Below are 25,791 nucleotides of genomic sequence, written 5' to 3'. Positions count from 1 at the left end.
ACCTACTGACTTTAAAAGAAGTCATTTTCTTTTTATCTGTGAAATATTGTATAGCATTTCTTAAAATATAACTTCTCTGAGCTGAAGATCCTTTGTCTTTTCACAAACAGATTTCAGAGACTTCAACTAATCCAGAATACTGCTGCTAGGCTGATCTTTGCAAAAAGTAAATTTGATCACGTCTCTCCGCTCCGCAAAAACTTCATTGGCTTCCTATAATTTCCAGGGTTTATTTTAAATGTGCCTGCTTAACATTTAAGATCTTGCATGGCATCCTTCCTCCTTTAATTCCCCTGTCTTGGAATTCTGTAAGATCTGACATTACCAGATCTACTCAAAAATTTAAATTGTCCTTTCCTACATTGAAAGGCGTTACCTACATTGGCAAATTAGGGAAGTCTCTACTTTTCGAAATTACTGAGCTGTGGAATAATTTTCCTATTCAACTGCGCGATCTGGGCTCTTTCCAACCATTTCGAAAACATCTGAAAACTTGGCTAGTTTCAAAGTTCTAAATTTGCTCCTCTCCATACTATTCCAAATCCATATTGTATCTGTTCTCCTTTCTAATTTTCTTATAAACCGTGCCGAGCTCTAATGTTATAGAGAAGATGCGGTATATACGCCTAAGGTTTAGAAGGCTTTTTTTTTTTTTTTAAACAGCTGGACTGGCAGAATTTAGACACTACTTTAGGTAAACAAAGACTTTTAAAATTAAAACCCATTTTATAAAGAGAATCATGTTCACATGCCTCACAATACAACTAAATTAGTTTGATCAGGTCAAATTTCTAGATGGAAGCAAACTTTACTAAATAATAATGAAGTGAGAGTTATAACGACCAACAGTGATTTGGGACCAGCCTTTGATACAGCGTGAGCGAAACATGCCTGTGTCAGCTGTTTGGTCTGTTCTCCTGGTGTTGCCGAGTTTTTTTATGCTAAGCACTTTTTCACTGCTACAGAAAATTTTGAGCCAGTACTATACTAAATGGAGTTCTGAATAAAAATCGAATAATGAAGTTACAAAATGAGCAGACATTGATGATTTAGGTGAATCACCGAGTGGCTCGTGTGAAACAAGTCACCTCCAAGGCTGCTGAAGACTGAATATGTGAAATAGCTGTTATGTTATAAGGATATTGAGCATTGAGCTTTTGTAGATTATTTAGTAAAGTTCACTTACAGCACAACTGAGACTTGAGGACAAATGTATTCTGTCATACCTCATGCCTCTACTGTTTAAAGACACAGTGTAAACAAAGAAGACATATAAATATGTACATATCTAAAATGTGACAAGTACTGAAATTCTTTTCAATAGCTAATCTTGAATTCCTAAACTTCTAGCTCAACTGTAGCCTTCTCTAGTCTTAATGAGAGCCTACAGGAGAGCGGGAGAAAGCCAAGGTTTTGTGTGCCTTCATTCATATAAGCTCCATGCTCTTTTAGTCTCAGACCCAAATATCAACTTTCCAAAAGGCTCTTCTCTCCCCAATGCCTAAGAAGGAGTCTGCTTCAAAGATAAACCTTGACTCTCTTGTACTGGGCTAGTCCCAGTGCTTTAATGTCATTAACAAATACCTAAGACATTCTCTATGCTTTTATAATGTATATTACCTGTCTCCTATATTGATGTCATTTTCTTTATTACTATCTTTCTTGGTTCCTCTTCTTTTATATACTCTCTGGACTTTCAATCCTTTCGTGCATTTAGGATAAAGAAAGACTTATTTAACAAAATCAATGACAAGAGCTACATATTTGCTATACATATAGATTAAAACAAATTAAAGTGCTTAAAAACTAAATAACTTGTTCCCCAGGAAACGATGATTCTTCAGTGAATTACAGGCAAGTGAACTGCTCACACAATACAAACAAAAGCAAAGAATTTGGAGAAAAAATTACTGTAATAACCACACTAATAATTTTGCATCATTTTTATTTTACCAAGTTTTGTAAATACTTTATTTGCTATAAAAACCATACAGTTAAACTTTAATAATTTGCACAATTCTTTAAGCCTCATTGTTTATCAGTAATGTTTTAAATCTGTTATAGTGAAAAAAGCTATAACATATTTTTGTGCTGATTATTTGGTATGTTTCAGAAGAAACCAAACCTGGTTAGTTTGAAAGAAATGAATAAAATAAAAAAATAAAATAACCAGTACATCATAAAGTACCTTTGGAAAAGGAGGAAGGAACAGATGTCTTCAAAAGCTGACATATAAAATCACCATTGCATAATTCTTATGCTAGTCTGATGAAAATAATATAATAAAAATAGAATCTTCTTTAAACAGTGAGTGAACAAGTAGCTTTCAGGATTAGATAAGGAGACAATATTGGTGATTTTCATTTATGATATAGATAGAGACTGGTTACTAAAAGTATACTCATATGCACAAAAATATAATGTAGCTTTTGTGGGACAGATGTCCCTAAAGCTAATCAAGTTTGGATGAAAAGGTTCTTATGGGCCCTTCATTTAGATATACATAAAATGCCAAGGAAAGTCATAACTATCACATTATCCTGCATGTCTATACTTTGTCATGATTATGAGGGACATAATCAAACACACAGTATATCTAAGTCCAATTTGGGCGTATGGTGCTAAACATCCAAAGTCGGCAGTGGGAAAATGGCCATTTTAGAAAAATATGTCTAGAATAATTTTTTTTTCTTGAAAATCGTCTATCTGGACATCCAAGCTATTGTTCGTCCAGACCGCCAGGACGTCTATGTTTATTCCACATTTTTGATCAAAAGTTCGTCCAAGTCCCAAACACCCAGAACAAGTCCATTTGGACATGGGAGGGGCCAATCTTGTAATGGACTGGCCACCTAGACTTGGCAATAGAGCAGTGGGGCACTCTAAAGGGCACTGCTGTGAACTTCACAAAAAGGGTGCCAGATAAACATCTCACCAGAGTTCCCTTATAGGTTAAGGTGAGTTCCCCCAAAAAACACCCCCAAGATCCACTTGTCTACAACCCAAATAGCCCTTATGGAAGCAGGTGGCACCTATATGCCAGTAGAGTAAGGTTGGGAGGTGAGGTTTGGTGGGCGCACATGTTCCATCATAAATGTAGTGCTTAGAGTGGCTTCTGGACCTGGGTCCTTCTCTCTATGATTCACTAGCCCACCCCCAGGCTATTTAAGACACCTGTATGAAGCTGTACTAGGCTTTCCCATACCAGGTGCTGATGTTCTGGAGGCAGGTATATACTTTTTTATTCTGGTGAGGGGGATCAGTGAACACTGGGGAAGTGTTTGGGGATCTTTACTTTGTCTCTGCAGTGGTTATATAGTCACTTTGGATACCTTTTTGGCACTTATACATGTTTTTACATCGTCTAACTCACAACGTTTAAGTTTCGTCCAAGATGTCTAGTAAAATATTCGATTATCCTTGCAGGACAACTAAGTCTAGGTTGGCCCCCATTCTGCCCACAAACTGCCCTAACCACTTGTCCAGATATGCCCCTTTCAGCCCTAGGTGCAAAGCGGCATTCAGAGGCATAAAAAGCACCACGACATGTCCAAAAAGTTGGTTTATCGGCACTTGGACGAACTGTCTTTTAGGCCATCCAAGTGCTAACTTGGGCAGGTTTTTAGACGTGTTTAAGTTTTGATTATGAGCCCCTATATTTACAACAACCTTAAAACCAAAGTGGAGAAAAAAAAACTGTCTCAACAAGATCTTGTACTTCTTAAAACTTATTTGTTCGCTCTGTCACTGAGATCTCTAGAGTCAGTAAAAGAACAACCTGGTCAGAAGACACCAGGGAAGTCAAACTAATAACAGAAACCAACTAGTATGGCAAAAATAACTTATTTACAAATAGATACCTGACGTGGCCATGTTTCAGCAACAGCCTGCATCAGGGGGTACAACGCTTAAGCTTGGAATTTTCTGCTTTTTACACCTAGAAGTGCATTATTAAAGACTGGATTAGTAGTAAGGCACATTATCTTTCCAAATATGTCAATGTTGTACCCCTGTTGCAGGCAAAAACAATGAGAATCAATTTATGAATCAATTATTTCTGCCATACTGGTTATCTGTTTGGCTTCTCTAATGTCTCCTGAGCAGGTTGCTCTTTTACTCTCCTAATGGCTGAACTCTAGATCTGACCACTCTGCCAACAGGAAGAAAATATAACAAAGGATGCTTATGATACTAACATTTCTCTCATCTATTTACGAAATAAACAGACTTTTACAAAAGTAAACCGATTCATTTCACCAAAAGGCTTGAAAGCTGGAAGCGTTCCATGCCAAACGGTTTATTTTGCATGTGAAGAAACCTAATGGGTTTCTTTCATTCTATGACTATGGTGAAAATGCTCTGCAATCCAACCCTAGTTCTCTTTCCAGCTAACCTGCTGTAAACCATCCAGAAACACACTTAGCAGAGAATTAAAAGAAATAAAACTGAGAATGGATTTAATTTTCTGAAAGATTTTTGATATAAAATACAGCACAATTTTGTGCCAAATAAAAACAGAACTGTTGCCTTATGTGAATTTGCACAAGTTGAAACACCATCCATTGTTTGAGAGAGAAAAATATGGACAAAGATAATACTGCAAACAGACCAGCACTAGAGCAACAAAACCAGATTTAAAAAAAAAAACATATACAATACTTGCCACCATATAGCAAACATAGAAGGAAATAGTTTAACACATTTATTACATGTTAACAGACCCAAAATATCATTAATATGCTCAAACGTTTAGCTCCATACAAAAGAGAGATTCAAAACACATAAGAACCTGTCAGCATTGATCTAGAAATTAATAACACTCATCTCCAGTGTGACAGTGATATTTACTTTGGCATGACCTTTGAAGGTGAAAATGTACTATTCAAAGATCAAAGTCTTGAAAGATATTGAAAGACTTGATAACTTTTTAAAAGAAATTTATCCCAATGAAATCAGTTGGTTTAATTATATTGAAGGTCCTCCTCGTTCACTACAATTTAATGTGCTTAAAATATGGTACAATTTAAACTGTGCAATATTGTTTTTACTGCCCTGGGTTCTATTATTTTATAAAGGAAAATTAAGGCCATACTGTATGCTTTTGAGGTACAGGGGTGTATCGTTTACCCAAAACCAGGTGATTCATTTAGCTTTCATACTAAATATTGTGTGCCTCTATGCTTGAAGTCCATCATTAAAATAAACTATAATTCAAATCATTTGGGTAGGTCATACTTGGATATCTTCTACTCAGTGCAGTACTAAAGTAAACAAACAACCCGTGAACTGTTTGAACTGATCAAGTGCCTGAAGATTAGAGCATCCTTGTTGATCTCAGCAACTCCTCCCAAACAGAAAAAGGTCTTGCCATAATTATTCTTAATTTGATCCCTTATGAAGTTTTACATGGTTATCATTACTTAAACAGGATGGAAGACACACCTTTGTGTTTTGATCTGGAAAGGCTAAGTTTCTTTGTGGTCTCCTTTTTCTGAAGTTGTGTTTGATCTTGTTCATTAGAATCGCTGCCATTATGGCTACCTAAGCCCCTCTGAATTTCATCACAAATCACAAGTTTATCCTTTCTTGCATTCACATGAGCATTACATGTTTCCAGCTCTTTATCCGAGTGTGTAACATTTATGGAACATGCTTCAGCAAGATCTTCCGAGGAAACATAGACTCCAAATCCATCATCATCATCCATAGCCCATTCTTTTCCAGTAACATTCTGAAATACTGGTTCATTCTTTTCTGTTTCTGAATCCAGCCCATTTTCAGAATCATCATCATATAGTTCAGGTGTGAAATAAATAGTTTCATCTTTAGTTTTGTCTTCACCCATTATCAGCATGTCAGCTTTTTCCCTCACTGAAGTAAGATCAATGACCTCCTCTGTGACTTCATGGGTGCAAAGAAATGTTCTCTTCTCCAATGTTGCTTCTGAATGCTCGACAGCTCTGTCCATCTCTATGGTCAAATCAATTACTGGTTCCTGCAGTGCATTTACTGTCTGTGAGGTCAAGGTTGATTCTTGGCACCCATCAGCATAAGGAATTTCAGTAATACTATAGTCTTGCTTCCTATTACTTGTTGAAATAGCACTTTGTTTTTCCTTTGTAGACAGAGGAGTGGAAGTTCGAGGCGTATGGATTAAGTAGTTTTCTATGGAGCTACAATTTGCCAGATTGTTTCCTTTTTTCTTCTGATAATTGGTAGTGGAACCTTTAATGGCTGAACTTCTGGGGTGGGAAATAATTTCTTTACCAATTTTCTGGCCATCTATAATCACAAAGGGAAAAACAAAGAAGAGAGAAAAGGCCTGTCAATATATTAAACATACAAATACAACAGGGGCTCAAAAGATCCACAATCAAAGCCAATAAAAGGGTGAAAAGATAAAAAGGTTTATTAAACTGTCCAATGTGGCCACATTTTGCCCAATACTAGGCTGCGTCAGAGATAAAAATATACATATCATTACAAGTTAATAATGAATAAATACCTACAGAACTGATCTGTATGCATTTTAATTTTGAATTGTGTAATGTGCTTATGATTTTAATGTCTTTACTATGTTACTGTTTTATCCCCTGATGCAGCCCAGTAAAATGTGGCCACTTCGGCCAATTTAATAAACCTTCTTACCTTTTCACCCTTATAATCAACTCCTTTTATTAACATTAAACATTACATTTAGCAAAGTTATTAGGTAAACAAGAGTTCTATACAGTCAAAATGTGGCATAGCATAATGGGCTCTTATATAATGCTCTGTGCTAACCTTTAGTGTAGTAGTTTATTCTTGGTTTTCCTGCACTATTCTTATTCACTAGGATAAAGTTAAGGGGTGAAAGGCTCCGGAGTAATCTGAGGAAATACTTTTTTACAGAATGGGCGAAAGATGCATGGAACAGTCTCCCAGAAAAGGTGGTGGAGATCGAGACTGTATCTGAATTCAAAAGGGCCTGGGATAGGCACCTGGAATCTCTCAGAGAAAGAAAGAGATAATGGTTACTGCGGATGGGCAGACTAGATGGGCCATTTGGCCTTTATCTGCCATCGTGTTTCTTTTTTTTTATTTAATATCATTTTTATTAAAGAGGCAACCAGAGAAAACAGGTATGGCACAAGGTGCAGATATATAGACATAAAGAACAGTACAGTGGTACCTTGGTTTACGAGCATAATTTGTTCCAGAAGCATGCTCGTAAACCAAAATACTCGTATATCAAAGCGAGTTTCCCCATAGGAACTACGGGAAACTCGTTTGATACATTCTCAGCCACCCACCCCCACCCCCCCGAGGCCAACGGCGCTGCTCTACCCCCCACCCCCCGAGAACCGGCATTGCTCCCACCGAAGGCCCCCCCACATGATCCGGCCCCCTCCCCCCCCCGCGATCCGACACCCCCCACTCATGTCGTACCCCCCACCATAATCTGAAATCCCCCAGACCCACCCGAACATGCTTCTTACCCCCATATGGCCACCGGCATGTCCTGTGCGTTGGTGCCGGTGCCCGAAGATCTGCCTCCTCTTCTTTGCTGGGCCTTGAGCATCTGCGCATGCTCAAGGCCTGTGAGTTCACGCTCTCTCCGAGATTCTCAGAGAACGTGAACTCGCAGGCCTTGAGCATGCGCAGATGCTCAAGGCCCAGCAAAGAAGAAGAGTCAGATCTTCGGGCACCAGCACCAACACACAGGATATGCCACTGCCGGTGGCCAGATGGGGGTAAGAAGTGTGTTCGGGTGGGTTTGGGGGATTTCAGATCGCAGCAGAGAGGGGGGGGCGCCAGATTGCGGGGGGCGCCGCTCGCAAATCGAGGCAAGCTAGGTTTCCGAGGCGCCGATTTTGCGAATATTTTGCTCGTCTTGCAAAACACTCACAAACTGGTGCACTCGTAAACCAAGGTACCACTGTACAAGCTGTCAATAGCTGCTATCACAAACAGTTCCAAAATACAGAAGCCAGAGCAAACAAATAAAGAGGTAGGAAGAGGAGCCCAACAACACTCACCGGATATGCACCAAAAGAAATAACCTAAGCAGAGGCACCGAGTGTGGGCGCAATCAACAAAACAGGTGAAGGCTCCATGTCCCCCCTCCCCAAACGGTCTGACCACAGGGCCATCCCCGCTTCCCCGTCAGCCCCACAATTTTCTAAATCATAACCCCCCCAGTGCAAGGAACAACAGGCACATCACACAACTCAAATCAGACAAGCAACCAACCATATCACAAACAAACCCCCCATTCACGCTCCCCTGTCGGGAGATTAGAGGCAACTGCAGGAACACCTTTCACAAAGCCAGATAGGCCCACACTTCAGGATTGAACGAGCACTTATAATAGCTAAGCTCAAAATGAGCCAGCTCAGACATCTGACATAAGATATTTTAGTGTAGGGAAATTAGCATAAAATGACTGCATTAAAAGATACCACAGTGGGCATGCACACTGCTGAATATGAAAATGCTCCCAATGTAAAAATATCTAGTGCAGTATTTTATTTTTCTATTGTTGTATCTTTAAGCCAGCTCAGGGCTGGAGTCAAGATGCAGTATAGGAGCAAAGACAGTAAACCAAGGTGAAGTATTACACTTCATACCTTAGATCACGCAAGATCTCTGGTGGCCCAAGTGAGCCCCTAGATCCCCGGCTTCCTCTCCCCAACACCACAAAACTGTCTAGTTCAAGTGGATGCCCCAACCACTAAAGATTGGAATGCTGGAATGATATCCACTTGCTCATACCTCCAGCATCACCATCTTCAACAAGGTACCACCTGAATTCTAGCAAGTCATGTGCCATCAGTTTAGAAGACGTCACTTGAAGCAGGGGCAAGTAGTCATCACTGTTGCCCACTAGAGACAAATGGATGGGGAGAGGAAGTCTACTTGGACCACCAAAAAACCACTGTGGAATGACGATGTTCCTGAAATGGACTTTATTAAAAATACAAAAGTTCCAAAAATACAAAAAAGCAATCCACATGAAAATAAAATGATCCACATAAAAACCTAAAAGACCTAGTATGCTGAAAGTGTAGGACCCAACACGGTTCGCGTTTCGACAAGATAGTCTTCTTCAGGGATCCCTGAAAGTCCTATTGTGGTAGATAGGTGGGAAAACTGATATGTGGAAAGTCGTAAGCAGCGTTCTCATGAACTCTTGCGAAATTCAGCACCTATCCTGGCATGAAAGTGAAAAACTCGGCACCTCTCCATGCAGAAAGTGAAAAACTATCTAAAATTTCACTTTCTGCATGTTGCACTACTTTCAACTGTGTATAGCTGAAATTATCAGAAGCAATTAAGGAAAGATTTATAAACTATATTGAGTTTTACCTCATGCAAAGTTGTTATTTCTTTAATAAGACATTAACTCTTTTTTTCTGCGGCCCTCCAAGTACCTACAAATCCAAAATGTGGCCTTGCAAAGGGTTTAAGTTTGAGACCGCTGTTGTAGTGGGATAACATCTATTCCAGTACCCACTGAGGAAATTCAAGTATGCGAACCCTCCTATTCATGTTGTTGCTCAATTATACTTTTGGAACTTTGGAATTTTCAATAAAGTCCATTTCAGGAACATTGTCACTCCACAGTGATTTTGGTTTCTCTTGGTTTTTCTACTCTGTGGATCTCCTAGGGTCAATTTTTTTGTTTTGGTTGCTTCAATTTCTCCTCCGACAAGCCAGCTGGACTTGCCTTGTTGTAAGATAACTGTGGACTCCTCTACAAAATCCTGGCGGGTAGAGGGAAATGATCCACTGATGCCGAAATAAAGTCAGATTGTACAAGAAATGCACTTAGGCATACCTAAGTTGTTATAGAATACTAGTGCATAGGTGTGGAGGATGGGCAGGGGAGGGCTTCAATGGCTGGGAGGGTGTAGATGGGCTGGAGTAAGTCTTAACAGAGATTTCGGCAGTTGGAACCCAAGCACAGTACCGGGCAAAGCTTTGGATTCTTGCCCAGAAATAGCTAAGAAGAAAAAATTAAAAAAAAAAAATTTAAATTGAAACAGGTTGGGCAGACTGGATGGACCATTCGGGTCTTTATCTGCCGTCATCTACTATATTACTATGTTACTATGTGTGCCCACTTATGGCAGCTCAATGGCTGGCGTAAGTTGGTTCATTTGCAATATGCACAACTGATAGTATTCTATAAGTTGAACCCATCACTTGGAACATGTCCATGGCACACCCATGCTCTGCCTACATTTATATCCCATCCCCCTTTGCAATTATGTGACTCTGGCATTTCTAAAATAGAGCCCAGTGCTTTTAGGTGTAAATGCCTATTATCGATGCCCGTGACTCACAGAAGTACTACTGTTCTATAAACTATGTATACACTTGGCACCTATAGAATGAGGGGACAAGCATTTTAAAATGTACCATTCCTCAAAGTTTAAGCTAAAATAATAGTATTAATTGAAAAATAACTGTAGGCAGTATCTTTCAAAGTGTTGTGTTTCTATTTTGTAACACTACATGAGAACTGCATAGACATTTACCAATCAGCTGTAATAATTGGTAGAATACATACCTTTGCTATTTGGTCTGGTGATTTGACTTTGGCTGCATGTAGATGAAAATGTAGTAGGGACAGCAGAAGACTGGGTAGATGGAGTTTCCTGAACAATTTCACATTCCACAGGGGCATTAGGCAAATCATCAGGAGTTGGGTGAATGGTTGACTCTAGTATAGAAGACGTTGATGACAGGTCTCTCAAACTTGACAGCTCATGCAGAGAATCACCATTGTAATGTAGCACAGAATCAGTGCTCTCTTGATGGCTCTTAGCAAATCCATCTAAAGACTGTAATGCTTCAGAAAAGGTTATATGGTGCCGAACCTGTTGCCTAACCCATTTTGACAATCCTAGAAAAAAAAAAGAAAAATAACTGAAATGCTATGAAACAATTCATCCAATGGCTGGTAGTTGCATTATATTGAACAGATTAATTAGAGGATAACATGAAAATATTTTCATGCAAGTTCTGCCCTCTGTTCATTTTTAGCACCTAACTTCCCCTTAAATATTTTGAAAAGCTCTTTTTGTTGACTACCAAACTCATTTTATTTTGTGTCATTTAAATTTTTCATTTAACTTTCAAATACCAGTGCACAGACACAGATTAATGTTTCTTCCAAAAACAACCAAACCTTTTACTGTAGTGCTCATTTCCCCCCACCCCCCCATGCCATTTTATGGACAATAGGCTAGGGCAGGGGTGAGCAACTCCAGTCCTTGAGGGCCAAAATCCAATCAGGTTTTCAGGATTTCCCCAATGAATATACATTGAAAGCAGTGCATGCAAATAGATCTCATGCAGAGTCTTGAAGGAATTGAAGGTTGAAATCGGAGAGTTATTGCAAAAACTTGCAAACCTGTCAATCAGAACTGGTCAGATACCAGACGACTGGAGGAAAGCGAACGTTACGCCAATTTTCAAAAAAGGATCGAGAGGAGAACCGGGCAACTATAGACATGTGAGTCTTACGTCTGTCCCCGGCAAGATGCTTGAATCACTGATCAAGGATAGCATAGTTCAGCACTTGGACACACACGACTTGATGAAACCCAGTCAACATGGATTCAGGAAAGGGAAATCGTGCTTGACGAATTTACTCCAATTCTTTGAGACCGTGAACAAGCAAATTGATAGTGGAAAGCCGGTGGACATAATATACTTGGACTTCCAGAAAGCATTTGACAAAGTTCCACATGAAAGACTTCTCAGGAAACTACAAAGCCATGGCATAGAGTGAGATATACAAAGATGGATAGGCAAATGGCTGGATAACAGGAAGCAGAGAGTGGGCATTAATGGGAAGTTCTCCGACTGGGAGAAAATGACTAGTGATGTACCCCAGGGCTCGGTACTTGGGCCGATCCTTTTTAATATTTATATCAATGACCTGGAAAACGGAACATCCAGTGAGATCATCAAGTTTGCAGACGACACAAAACTCTGCCGGGCAATCAGATCGCAGGAGGACAGTGAGGAACTCCAGAGCGATTTGTGTCGGTTAGAAAAATGGGCGGAGAAATGGCAGATGAAGTTCAACGTGGAGAAATGCAAGGTAATGCATTTAGGCAGTAAAAATAAGGAATACGAGTACAGAATGTCAGGTGCAACTCTGGGAAAAAGTGAACAAGAAAGGGATCTGGGTGTACTGATAGATAGGACCCTGAAGCCGTCGGCACAATGCGCAGCAGCGGCAAATAAGGCAAATAGAATGTTGGGCATGATAAAGAAAGGAATCTCGAGTAGATCGGAGAAAGTTATAATGCCGCTTTATAGGGCAATGGTCAGACCCCACTTGGAATACTGCGTCCAACATTGGTCTCCCTACCTAAAGAAGGATATAAAACTGCTGGAGAGGGTGCAGAGACGAGCAACTAAACTAGTGAAGGGTATGGAGAAACTGGAATATGAGGATCGACTTAAAACACTGGGATTGTTCTCCCTTGAGAAAAGGAGACTGCGTGGGGATATGATCGAGACCTTCAAAATACTGAAAGGAATCGACAAAATAGAGCAGAGAAGATTATTTACATTGTCCAATTTGACACGGACAAGAGGACATGAAATGAAGCTAAGGGGGGACAAGTTCAGGACTAATATCAGGAAGTTCTGCTTCACACAGAGAGTGGTTGACATCTGGAATACTCTCCCAGGGGAGATTATTGCGGAATCGACAGTCCTAGGCTTCAAAAGCAAACTAGATGCATATCTCCTTGAGAGAGGCATATAAAGATATGGTTGGCTATAAAATAAGCCAGGTGTATACCTGGCAGGGCCTCCGCGTGTGCGGATCGCCGGACTTGATGGACCGAAGGTCTGATCCGGAGATGGCGCTTCTTATGTTCTTATATTCATTGGGGATGTCCTGAAAACCCGACTGGAATGCGGCCCTCGAGGACTGGAATTGCCCACCCCTGGGCTAGGGTATAGCACAGCCCTCTGAAAGGTTATTTCTACCATACCAGCTCATAGGAAAAGTCAGATCTCCCATGAGTCTGAGCAACATTAATAAGCCAAAAAATGTAAAGTACCTCACCAAGTTACCAGGAGCTTCTCATGTAACAACAGTGACTGATGCTCTTTCATGACTCCTTGATTTTAAAACCATAAGCAAATCTAGTATGAAATTATCATAAAGCCATGGCTTCAAAGATTTTTGAAAGATTTGTCAGGTTATTTAGTAAAAAACAAAAGGAATTGACCCCGAAATTTCCATTGCAAATGCAAGCAGTGTCTCACTACACAATTGTTTCCCATGTACTCACCTTTATAGGACCCACAGGGACCCCTGAAGAAGACTTTTTGTCAAAACGCGGATCGTGTTGGGTCTTTTAAGGCTCTTATGCGGACGATTTATTTTTTATGTGGATGATTTCAGTGTACCTTTGGAACTTTGACACTTTCAAATAAAGTCCATTTAGGAACATCGTCACTCCAGAGTTTTTTTGGTTTTCTCAGGTTATTTAGTAAGCCTATGTTATTTTAGCAAATGGAGCAATAATGTATTAATATGTTACTGCTATGGATTTGAGAAAATTGGACTTTCTAGCAGAAGTTCTGTTAACCATAATTTATACCATCATGAAGACAAACTATCCCAATTAGGGTCTTTTAGCACAGCAGTTACTATACTAACATTACTTCTAATGCAGCAAAGGTTTTAGCGTGGAAAAATCTACAGTAAAACCATCACACTAAAGAACAGCATGGTCTTTATGCAAATTGTATTCAAACCTGCTGAATCAGGAATTCCTCCCAATGGAAGACAAATGAGTTGATTTTACTCTTTAATGCAGGATTTTTCTTTCAGTTTGAGACTGAAGTAAAGATCCTACACAAGAGCAGCAGGGTCATCTGAGGTGAAGTGCAGCACTTTACTGCTTTGGAAGGTAAGTTCAAAACCAAGATTATCCCAAAATCCCAAGCCTAGAACCGGATAATTTGGCATCTCAGAGGTAAAAAAAAAGGATGGGGAGATGAAAGGCAATGTGGCAAGGGAGAAATAGGGATGTAAAGTTGTCAGATCAAGAAACATGAAGGTATGGTAATGAAGGAAACAGAGGTATGAACAAAAATAAAAGGAATATAGAAGGGGTTAGCACCCAAGAAAAAGATCTAGGTGTCAACCTTTCACCCAATATGCAACAGCAGCTAAAAAAGCAAACACAATTCTAGGAATTATTAGAAAAGGGATGGTAAATAAGACTAAATGTTAGAATGCTGCTTAATCGCTTCATGGTGCGACCTCATCTTGAGTACTGCATTTCAATTCTGGTTGTCATATCTCAAAAACAATATAGCAGAATTAGAAAAGATTTGAAGAAGAGTAATACTTTTAAAATGAATAGGAGGAAATATTTTTTCACTCAAAGAATAGTTAAGCTCTGGAATGCATTGAAGAGGATGTCGTACGAGCAGTTAATGTAGCTAGTTTTAAAAAAGGTTTGGACAAGTCCCTGGAGGAAAAGTCCATAGTCTGCTGTTGAGACAGACATGGGATGGTAGCATGGAATGCTGCTACTATTTGGGTTTTTGCCAGGTACTTGTGACTTGGATTGGCTTCCGCGAAGATGGGATACTGGGCTAGATAGATCATTGGTCTGACTCAGTAAGGCTATTCTTGTGTTCTTAACCAAGGTGATAAAGGGGATGGAACTTCTTTCGTATGAGGAAAGCCTAAAGAGGTTAGAGATGTTCAGCTTGGACAAGAGATGGATGAGGGGAGCTATGATTTAAGTCTACAAAATCCTGAGTGGTATAGTATGGGTTTAAGTGAATTGATTTTTTTACCCTTATCAAAAATTACAAAGACTATGGGACACTTGAAGTTACAGGGAAAAACTTTTAAGGAGGAAATATGTTTTCACTCAGAGAATAGTTGCCAGAGGATCTGGTAAAAGTGGTTAACATATTGGTTAAAAAAAAATGTTTCAACAAGTTCCTGGAGGAAAAGTCCATAGTCTGCAACTGAGACACACATAAGGAAAGCCACTGCTTACCCTGGGATCAATAGCATAGAATGTTGCTACTGCTGGGGTTTGGCCACTGTGGAAACAGGATACTGGGCTAGATGGATCACTGGTCTGACCCAGTGTGGCTATTCTTATATTCTTAAAGCAGGGATCTCAAAGTCCCTCCTTGAGGGCCGCAATCCAGTCGGGTTTCAGGATTTCCCCAATGAATATGCATGAGATCTATGTGCATGCACTGCTTTCAATGCACATTCATTGGGGAAATCCTGAAAACCCAACTGGATTGCGGCCCTCAAGGAGGGATTTTGAGACTCCTGTCTTAAAAGCACCACTGCATATGTTAATAGTTGTATATGGAAATTATTTTCTTCTTTTACACGTTTTTTAATGATTGTAAACCGTCTAGATAAATTATTGATAGATGGTATATCAAATGAACAATAAACTTGGAAACTTGAAACAGAACATCAAACATGCCCCACACAGTTAAATTACTACATATAGCAGCACAGTTCAACCAATTGTATATTCTCCTTAGGTATTGTTCAGGACCAATCAGAAAAATTTGGCTGAAAATAAGGGCTACTGTGTTTCCCCTAAAATAAGACAGTGTCTTATATTAATTTTAGGCACAAGGTCCTAATTTCGGGGCATGTACATGATCATCTCTCCCTTCCTCTCCTTCACCCCAATTCTTCCTCTTTCCTTTCTCTCCCCCACATGTGCAGCTTCTATCCTACCCTCCCTCCCATCCCATCCCTCGTGCAGCAGGACCTTTGTCCAGCTTCTATCCTACCCTCCCTTCCATCCCTCGTGCAGCAGGACCCTTACCCAGGTTCCCTTCCTTCCCTTGGGTAGCAGAACCCTTGAGCGAGTACCCGCCGCGCAGCCGAATCCCCATCCTTCCCACCCTCTCATTGGAAACCCACCGCGAGCCTTACTTACCTCCATAAGCAGTGTGGAGGCCAGCAGCCCACAAATCAGGCTTCTTCGGTCTTGCCTGCTCGTAAATTCAGTCTGCCGCGTTACTGATGACAAAAGAGAAGGGACTGATGATGATGACAATGGCTGTACCTTTAAGGCTGGAACAACCAACCCTATTTTTAGCCAACTTTTTCCTATTGGACCTGAACAATACTCAAGGAGAATATACAATTGGATGAACTGTGCTGCTATACACAGTAACCTAACAGTGTGGGGCTTGTTTGATGTTTTGATATTTTGATTCCCTCCACTAAAATTTGTTACTGACTAAAGCATGTTCTGGTAGGCCCTCAACATCCAGAAATGAGATCGTCATTGACCAAGTGAAGACCCTGGTGATGCAGGATCATTGAATTACCAAGGGGTACTACCAAGAGGTTCTGCGTCACCTTCGTAACACTGTGAGATGCAACCTGTGGGCAGCAGGCAATTGACAGCTCCATTACAATAACACACCTGCCCGTTCTTCACATTTGATATGGAGTTTCCTGGCCAAACACCACACACCTGTGATTCTTCAGGCTCCCTACTCTCACGACATGGTTCCTTGTGACTTCTGGCTTTTCCCCAAGCTGAAAATGCCTCTGAAAGGGACCAGATTTCAGTCAAGAGAAGATATCATGCAGAATGCGACGGACCAGTTGCAAGCAATCTCAAAAGAGGCGTTCCAGCGCTGCTTCCGACAGTGGCAAAACCGTTGAAAGAAGTGTATGGCAGCCCAAGGGGACTACTCTGAAGGAGATTAGTATAAGATTGTTGTATCTGAATAAGGATATTTTTTATGAATAAAGGTCTAATACTTTTTGAACAGCCTCGTATAGTGACTTGATTTCAAGGATTTTTATCATTCAGATCCTCTAGAGTCAAGATGCAAGAAGTTTAGTTAGAAAAGTGGTTTCCACCATCAGGAGCGCCACAGGGCTCTCCTTTATCTCCTATTTTATTCAATATATTACTCTTATCACTAAGAAAAAAATTAGAGACTGCAGGTTATCGCATATTTATCTATGTTGACGATATTACTATCTTTTTTGAGGATAACATATTTCAAGATATTAATGTATATAAGATATTAATGGATGTAAGATTTCAGGAGAATACTCAGCTAGGACTGGAGTACCACAGGGCTCGGCACTCTCTGCCTTATTATTTAACATCTATATTGCTGCTATAGGCAAACTATTTGAATCTTTATGAGTTGAATATCAAATATATGCAGACAATATTTTTTTTTCCCCAGTAGGCGGATAGGATAAGAATTTTGAAAAATCATTGAGTAAATATATGTGTAACATTGAAGAGTGGATGGGAGAACAAAGTTTGAAATGAAATATACTGTAGATAAAACTGAAATAATGTTGGTAGGAAAGCCAGATCAACAGTGGCCTAAAGAAGTGAAAGTTATTGATGATGTTCTTTCGATACATTAGTCTATGACCATCTTAGGTGTAAGGCCCGATTCTGGCCTAACAATGAAGTTGCAAGTAACTAAGACCGTACAAGTATGTTATGCACAAATCTAATCTAATCTAATCCTTAGGTTTGTATACCACATCATCTCCACGTTCGTAGAGCTCGACGCAGTTTACAGTAGGAGAAATAGGAAGGAACTACAACAGAGGGTTAGAGGTAGAAGTGTGAAGAAAATTTAGAGGACTTGGGATGCCAAGATATAAGAGTTTCCTTGATTCCTAAGTTGGAGGGAGACTTACATTTTTTGAGAAAAGCCAGGTTTTCAGATGTTTGCGGAAAACTTGGAGAGAGCTCAAGTTCCGAAATGCATTTGTTACACTGATTAAAACTAATATTAGCGCCGTATGATTTCCATACAGTAGTCCAAGCTATGGTTTTGTCGAGACTTGATTACTGCAATGCCCTCTACCTTGGAATAACAAAAGATGCAGAACATTGCAGGTTATACAAAACGCAGCAGCAAGATTGATAATGTGATTGTATAAATATGATCACATTTCGCCATAGCTCCAAAAATTGCATTGGCTACCAGTCGCCTTCAGAGTACAGTATAAAGCAGTAATGATTTGTCATCAATTCTTGTATGGAAACATTCCAGAATTGTTCAAAAATAATATACTTAGCTATACACCAAAAATATCATTGCGCTCTGAGAATCTAGCTTTACTGAAGATGACGGTGAGAGACTAGTAAAATTACTTTTTGTTGTGCAGGAGTTAAGTTATGGGACTCCTTGGTGGGTCAGATACGAAACTGCCGTGAAAAGAGCATGTTTAGAAAACTACTTAAGATGCAGTTATTTGTAGAGCCAATAATTTTCCTTTCTGGCAGAGTTAATGAATTATTTATGATCTTTACTATGCAAGCTATGGCATTTTTTTGTAGACATGATTTCTGAGGATTGTTTGTATGTTTATTTTATCATGTTTTTGTTTTAAAATTATGTATGTAAATTATGTAAACCATTTAGTTTTATATGTTGGTAACAAAAATCTTATACACGAATACAGGATGTCTGGGGCGTTACTTGGAGAGATCCCCCAGGAAAGAGACTTCAGAGTGCTGGTCGACAGGTCAATGAAGCCATCTGTGCAATGTGCGGCGGCAGCGAAAAGGGCGAATAGGATGCTACGAATGATTAAGAAAGGGATCACAAACAGATCGGAGAAGGTTATCATGCCGCTGTACTGGACCATGGTAAGCCCTCACCTGTAATACTGCGTCCAGCACTGGTCACCATACATGAAGAAGGACACAGTACTACTCGAAAGACTCCAGAGAAGAGCAACTAAAATGGTTAAGGGGCTGGAGGAATAGCCGTACAGCGAGAGATTAGAGAAACTGGGCCTCTTCTCCCTTGAAAAGAGGAGACAGAGGGGACATGATCGAAACATTCAAGATACTGAAGGGAATAGACTTAGTAGATAAAGACAGGTTGTTCACCCTCTCCAAGGCAGGGAGAATGAGAGGGCAGTCTCTGAAGTTAAAAGGGGATAGATTCTGTACAAATGTAAGGAAGTTCTTCTTTACCCAGAGAGTGGTAGAAAACTGGAACGCTCTTCTGGAGGCTGTTATAGAGGAAAACACCCTCCAGGGATTCAAGACAAAGTCAGACAAGTTCCTGCTGAACCGGAACGTATGTAGGTAGGGCTGGTCTCAGGGCACTGGTCTTTGACCTAGGGGCCACTGTGGGACCGGACTGCTGCGGCAATTCTTATGTTCTTACGATATAGAAATTTTTAAAATAACTAAATAATTAAATAATCTGAAAATTTCATAGCGTTTTCACTTGATTACAGATTGGATGAATGCTTCTTATCTGAAACTGAATAAAGATAAAAGCAAATTCTTATTAATTGGTTCTAAAGATAAACAAGGGGAATGTTTAACTCTTGAAGTAGATGGTATTCATTATAAGTTAGAATCATCTGTAAAATTGTTGGGAATTACTCTAAACAGCAAACTGACTATGGAAACTCAGGTTAATTATCTTGCTAGAAGTGTTTTTTGGACTTTAAGAAAACTTAGAAGTATTAGGAAATATTTGCATCAAGATCAATTTAGATTGGTAGTGCAAACACTAATATTAAGTAAATTGGATACTACAACAGACTGTAGTTTATCTGGGAATTCCCAAGTGTCTGCTTAAACATTTGCAGACAATACAAAATTCAGCTGTCTGATAAATTTATAAATTAAGAAAAATCAGATAGAATTACATCTTCATATATAGCTTTACACTGGTTACCAATCAAGGCTAGAGTCAAGTTTAAGTTGTGCTGTCTGGTGTTCAACATATTTTATGGATTGACCCCACAATATATAAAGCAATTTAATTTGCAGGTTATTGATAGACAATATTATTTTGTTTGTAATACTTTAACATTGCAATTTCCAAGTTTAAAAGGAATTATATATAAAAGATTGTTTACTGTCTCCTTTCCTTATCAGGCCACCTCTGTAAGGTCAAATCATGCCAATTCAAAAACGATCTATAGTAATTCTTATCATTTTTAAAAAAGTACTTCAAACTTTTTTGTTTCAGAAATTTAACCTTAATAGTTAATAATGGGACAATGCTACTTATGTATATCTTAGTTGAATTGTATCTATTTCTTTGTATGTAATCTGCTATGAATTATTTGTTGGCAATAGCGGAACAATGGTCCAGTACTTGGCAACAGAACTTTAATGCCAAAAAATGTGAAGTAATGCATCTTGGAAGCAGAAATCCCTGCAGAACATACACCTTGAACGGTGAGAACTTAACAAGAACTACTGCAGAAAGGGACTTGGGAGTATTCATTTGGGAAGATATGAAGGCTGCCAATCAGGTGGAGAAAGCTTCAGCAAAGGCTAGACAAATGCTGGGTTGCATCAGAAAAAGCTTTATCAGCCGAAAGCCTGAAGTCATACTGCCGTTAAACAGATCCATGGAGGACACATTATCAAAAGGATGTGAAGAGAATGGAGTCGATCCAGAGAATGGCCACTAGAATGGTCTCAGGATTTAAAGATATCCATACGAAGAACGTCTGACCAGATTGTGCTTATATTCTCTTGAGGAGCGCAGAGAAAGGGGAGACATGATAGAAACATTCAAATACATCACGGGCCGCAATGAAGTGGAGAAAGAAATCTTTTTTCTTAAGGGTCCCACGGCGACAAGAGGGCATCCGCTAAAACATAAGGGGGAAAAATTTCATGGTGACACTAGGAAATACTTCTTCACCGAAAGTGATTGATCAATGGAATGGTCTTCCATGCCAGGTGGTCGAGGCCAGTAGCTCGATTTCAAGAGTTGATGGGACAAACAGGTATGGTTGTTACAGAGTAATGCTTAAAAGATGGATTCTCAAGGGAGGGAGGGTTCTTGAGTGGGCAGACTTGTTGGGCCACTGGCCCTTTTCTGCCATCATACTCTATGTTTCTCTATGTATAAATGATTTAACTGTAACTAACTCTGCAGAGCTGGCTATCTGCCCATATTCAATGGCACTAACATGTAATGGCTCTGAATATCGCCTCTATCTGATCATTCCCTAACTGCCTAGGTTAGTGGGAGTCTAGGGGAAGAGCTGGGTAGAGCCACTACTTAGCAGCAATGTTTAGTCCGCTAACCAGCTAAGTAAGCGGATAAAGTTACAACAGTCAAAATGCTGTCCTTTCTGACAAGTTTTCCAGGCAATGCTCTAAATATTGGCTGGTGAATGGTTAACTTCCAGGTAGCCATATTAACTTGGATAGTCAATGTTGGAAGCCGGACAAGCCACAGCATTAAATATCCAGGGATAATTCAGTCCACGACTTTGAGCGGCCTACAAACAACTGCTGTGGGCTAAATATCTGGCCCTACGTTTTTTTTCCCATTTCTCAGGAGATACTTCTTTCTTCCATAATTAATAACTAGAAGGCAATTATTTCTAAATGTTCAGCTCCTTGAGAGTAGAAGACCTGAAAATTTATATCTCTGGTTCATTTCCTTTCTGGCTTCAATGAATGAGTTGCATATCTCTGCTTCTAAGAAAGAATCTGAGCTCCCCCTATTGACTAACTCGCAGTTACTACAAGTTATCTTAATGTCATTACCTTTTTAGTTTTCTAACCTCACATATTGGTTCCTGTCTCAGAATCAAAAACTATTAAAGAAGTCACCCCTTACTCTGACCTCAATAATTAAAGTGTATTACACATTTTAAAAAGCAGACAAAGAACAGGAGCCCAAGTAATAGTTTTTCCCAGGTATCAAACTATTTCAAATATTTTATGTTGTGGCTAATTGTTATGCAAACATATGCTCTGTAACACTTACTAAGCAACATATAGCCTTCAAAGATCTGCAGTTATTATCTCGGATGGGTGAATAATGTTTCTGCAGCATGAATTTGTTATTCAGGGAAATTTCTTTAGTAAGAGTAAGAAATAATAATAATAATAATAATTTTATTTCTTATATACCGCTATACCATAAGTTCAAAGCGGTTGCAAATCGCTATCAGTTTATAATCTCATCAGCAAGTACTGCAGTGAATTAATGAGGCAGCATGCAAAATAAACATTTGATGAACATCTTGGTCTAGATTCACTAAACCCCACTTACTTTTCCAATCCGTTTCCGATCTGTGTCCACGTTGTCCCAGCCGACCAATTCAGGAACCCTCAACATGCAAAATATCTCGATTGGTGGCACGCCCCCACAGTGACTACACGGATCATGATCCTGACACATGTGCAGATCATCTTCTTTATCTGTAGATCAGTGGTCTCAAACTCAAACCCTTTTGCGGGGCCACATTTTGGATTTTTAGGTACTTGGAGGGCCACAGAAAAAAATAGTTAATGTCTTATTAAAGAAATTACAATTTTGCATGAGTTTAAACTCTTTATAGTTTATAAAACTTTCCTTTAACAGTTAAAAGGAAAGATATATAAACTATAAAGAGTTTTACCTTATGCAAAATTGTCATTTCTTTAATAAGACATATACTATTTTTTCTGCGGCCCTCCAAGTACTCTATTTTTTCTGCAGCACTCACATTTAAAGTTTAATATCTTTTCTTTCTCAAAACTGGCACATTTCAATCACTAAATTGAAAATAAAATCATTTTCCTACCTTTGTTTGGTAATTTCATGAGTCTCTGGTTGCACTTTATTCTTCTGACTGTGCATCCAATATTTCTTCCCTTCTTTCAGCCTCCTATATGCTTCCTCTCCTCCAGACCTCATTCCCTCCCCCAACTTTTTCTTTCTTTCTCTATGTCTGTCTTTCTCTGCTTCTGTGTCCCATATTTTGCTTTGTTTCTGGCTCCCTGTCCCCCCCTTCTTTCTTTCTGCCTTCCTGCCCTCCCCCATGCCACCATCGCCGGGTAATAGGCTGCTGCTGCCGCCATCGGGAACAGGCCGAGATCTCCATGCTTCTCTTCTCCACGGGGCCGACCGCCCGACGTCAATTCTAACATCTGAAAGGACGTTCCGGGCAGCCAGGCAGCGATTGGCTAGCCAGAACGTCCTCTCGACGTCAGAATTGACGTCGGGCGGCGAGAGAAGCAGGGAGATCAAAGAGCACGGTGCCGGCCTGTTCCCCGATGGCAGCGGTGAGAAGGGAAGGGAAGGGAAGCAGGTTGGGCACCACTGCTCTAGACGAGCCGCATTCTAGGGAGAACAGTGGAGGGTGGCCAGCTGTGTGGACCGCCCCCCCCCTTGGTACGCCACTGGAGCAGCAGCGTGTCTGGCCGGCTCATTCCGTTCAAAGCCGGGGGTGGCGGCTCCTTGGGAGATCCGTGCCTGCGTCTGAAGCCTCTCTGATGTTGTGATGTCAGAGAGGCTTCCGATGCAGGAGTGGATAGCGCAAGGAGCCGCCAACTCGCGGCTTTGAACGGAACGAGCCGGCTAGACACGCTGCTGCTCCAAAAGGAAGAGAATGATCCAGTCCAGACCGCGGGACGCAAATAAAACCTGGAGAGCTACATGTGGCCCACGGGCCGCGTGTTTGAGACCGCTGCTGTAGATGGTTTGCACATGCGCTTGCTCTCCTGACTTCCCTCTGACAGCATGGAACAGAAGAAAAAAAAAAATCAGCTGCAGAAAACACGGCCGCATAGCAATCCAGTGGATAGCTGTTTGAACAAACCGGCCTCCCTCCAGCCTTGTAGCAGGAAGAAAGAAAACAACGGGGAAAAGCTACAAAAGCCCCTGAGAAGTCCTGCTTATAGCCCCGAACAAGTTTACTGCTTTGGGAGGAGAAAACCACCGCATTCTCAGTTTAAACCGGCACTCTTTTCTGTGAGCTGTAAACACGTGCTGTTAATCGCCGTAAAGAATCCTTCTTTTCTTCCCTTTACTCCTCCTTACTAGGACCATGCAGCCAGCATTGGCTTCCCTGATATGCTACTGGCTTTGTACTGGACTAACGGAGCAGGGCAGCAGAGAACTGGGGAAGCAGAGAGCAGGGCGCTTTTGATTGTTTTTTTCAGGGTGGCAGAGAGCAGGGCAGTCTGAAAACAGTGCGTGATTGGTCCTCAGTAGTAGCTCATGTTTGAATCGGCCAGCCCAATTGATTTGTTTAGTGAATCGCTGCAGGAATGCATTTCCCCTCATTTGCATGTTGGAATCGGATCGGGTACGGACAAGATCGGCCAGAAGGTTAGTGAATCGGGTTGGGGTCGCAAACTGCTCACAAACCGATCGGTACACGATCGGTTTGCTTAGTGAATTTGGGCCCTTGTTCAGGTCCAGTGTGTAATCTATCCATTAATTATTCATTATAGGAAGAGGTACCAGGTACAGCTCCTTTGCCTAGACCACATGAAAGCTCCTTTCACAAAATTCCCAGAACTGCTCATATTGAGCAGCAGTAAAAAATCAAGAGGATGTAGTAGATTGGAATAAGAGAAAAAACAGGGATGAGTTTGATAAGACCTGTGATGAAAATATTCAATTACTGTTACATGTTGAATGTACAGCACTGCAGATGCCTTTCAGCACTATAGAAACGATAAATAGTAGTAGTAGAGTCAGAATTAGGACTCAAATGTAGCATGTCTTAATTAGCATCTTAAAATGTGAGACACTGGAGTTTTGAAAGAGAGAAAGATCAAAGATAGGCCAGCTGGTGACTCATCAGTAGTGTGGAATACACAACCACTGTGGACAATCTGGGCTTCATTACAAAACTAAACTTCTGCTGGAGATACTGAGGGAGGAAGGCAGCTTTGGCTGTCATCAAGACACTTAGGCCTAAATTCTTTAAACTGAGCCGTAAGTTAGGAGGCGGTAGGTGACTAACTTAACTGTTCTAAATGGTGTTAACTGGCGTGATAATTTACCATGTCATTTAAAAAAAACACATAAAAAACGTAAGGCTCAGAGGCGCCTGCAAAAAAGGATGCCATAATTATGCTTACCAAGATGCCTAATGGCGCATGAGGTTAAAGTAGGAGTGATTTATGCCATAAAAATGAGATTCTTACCGTGATAATAACTTTTCCAGTAGATAGGGATGGTATACTGAACCAAGGGTCTTGCTCCTGTGAGTCGGTTGCAGGAGATACTGATCACCATTTTCAGCACTTTCTCCTACCTTATCCACCCGTGAATTCACTCTGCCGCGTTACTGATGACATCAGTAAAGTGGCAGAGTGAATTCACAGGCGGACAAGGCCGAAGAAGCCTGTTTAGAATGCTGCTGGCCCGACTCTGCTTACTGAGATATGTAGGGCTTGCTCAAGGTCGGCGGGGTTCGGATGGGAGGGAAGGAAGGATGGGGGTTCGGCTGCACGGCGGGGGCTCAGTGCTCGCTCAAGGGTTCTGCTGCACAAGGGATGGGAGGGAAGGGAAACTGCTGTCAAATCCTGGGACTAGGGCTTATATTAAAACCAACTCCGAAAATCCTGCTAGGGCTTATTTTCGGAGTAGGTCTTAATTTTGGGAAACACGGTAATCAGGCAGCATTATGGGGTAAAGATCTGGAACAATTACTTATGCTCACTAATACTTATGGGGAATTTAGGAGACGCCTAAACACATATCTGTTCCTGAAGTATTTAGGTAACTGATCTGTACAATCTTATTCCACAATAACTGATCTCTAGAGCTGTTAATCACTAGCTTTTAACTTTGTTAACTCTACTCAATTTGTAGCACCTTTTAATCATTGTAAACCGCATAGAACTTCATGGTCCTGCGGTATATAAACTGTTATTATTATTACTAGTGTTAAAGCCCGTTACATTAACAGGTGCTAGAAAGCAGCCCCCTTTCCCTCTCCCTCTCCAGTTCCTCCCTGACTGTCTCTCCGTGGCACCCCTTCTGTCTTCCCCC

At 40.5% G+C, this 25,791-nt stretch overlaps 1 protein-coding gene across 9 annotated transcripts in view; it reads right to left on the bottom strand.

Moving 5' to 3' along the window:
* The window catches only part of BRIP1 (BRCA1 interacting protein C-terminal helicase 1), a 354,698-nt gene that overhangs the window by 100,982 nt on the left and 227,925 nt on the right, over window positions 1-25,791 (bottom strand). For all 9 annotated transcript variants that reach the window (XM_033922791.1, XM_033922782.1, XM_033922790.1 and 6 more), the window contains 3 exons: window positions 10,556-10,891; window positions 5,443-6,282; window positions 1,621-1,702 (listed from right to left, as the gene is read on the bottom strand). In XM_033922791.1, the coding sequence (XP_033778682.1) occupies window positions 1,621-1,702; window positions 5,443-6,282; window positions 10,556-10,891 (1,258 nt within the window). The remainder of the gene's footprint in view (window positions 1-1,620; window positions 1,703-5,442; window positions 6,283-10,555; window positions 10,892-25,791) is intronic.

Source organism: Geotrypetes seraphini, chromosome 15, assembly GCF_902459505.1.
Source record: "Geotrypetes seraphini chromosome 15, aGeoSer1.1, whole genome shotgun sequence".
Lineage (NCBI taxonomy): Eukaryota > Metazoa > Chordata > Amphibia > Gymnophiona > Dermophiidae > Geotrypetes > Geotrypetes seraphini.
The sequence above is the reverse complement of the archived record's forward strand: the minus strand, read 5'-3'. Positions and strand labels throughout refer to the sequence as shown.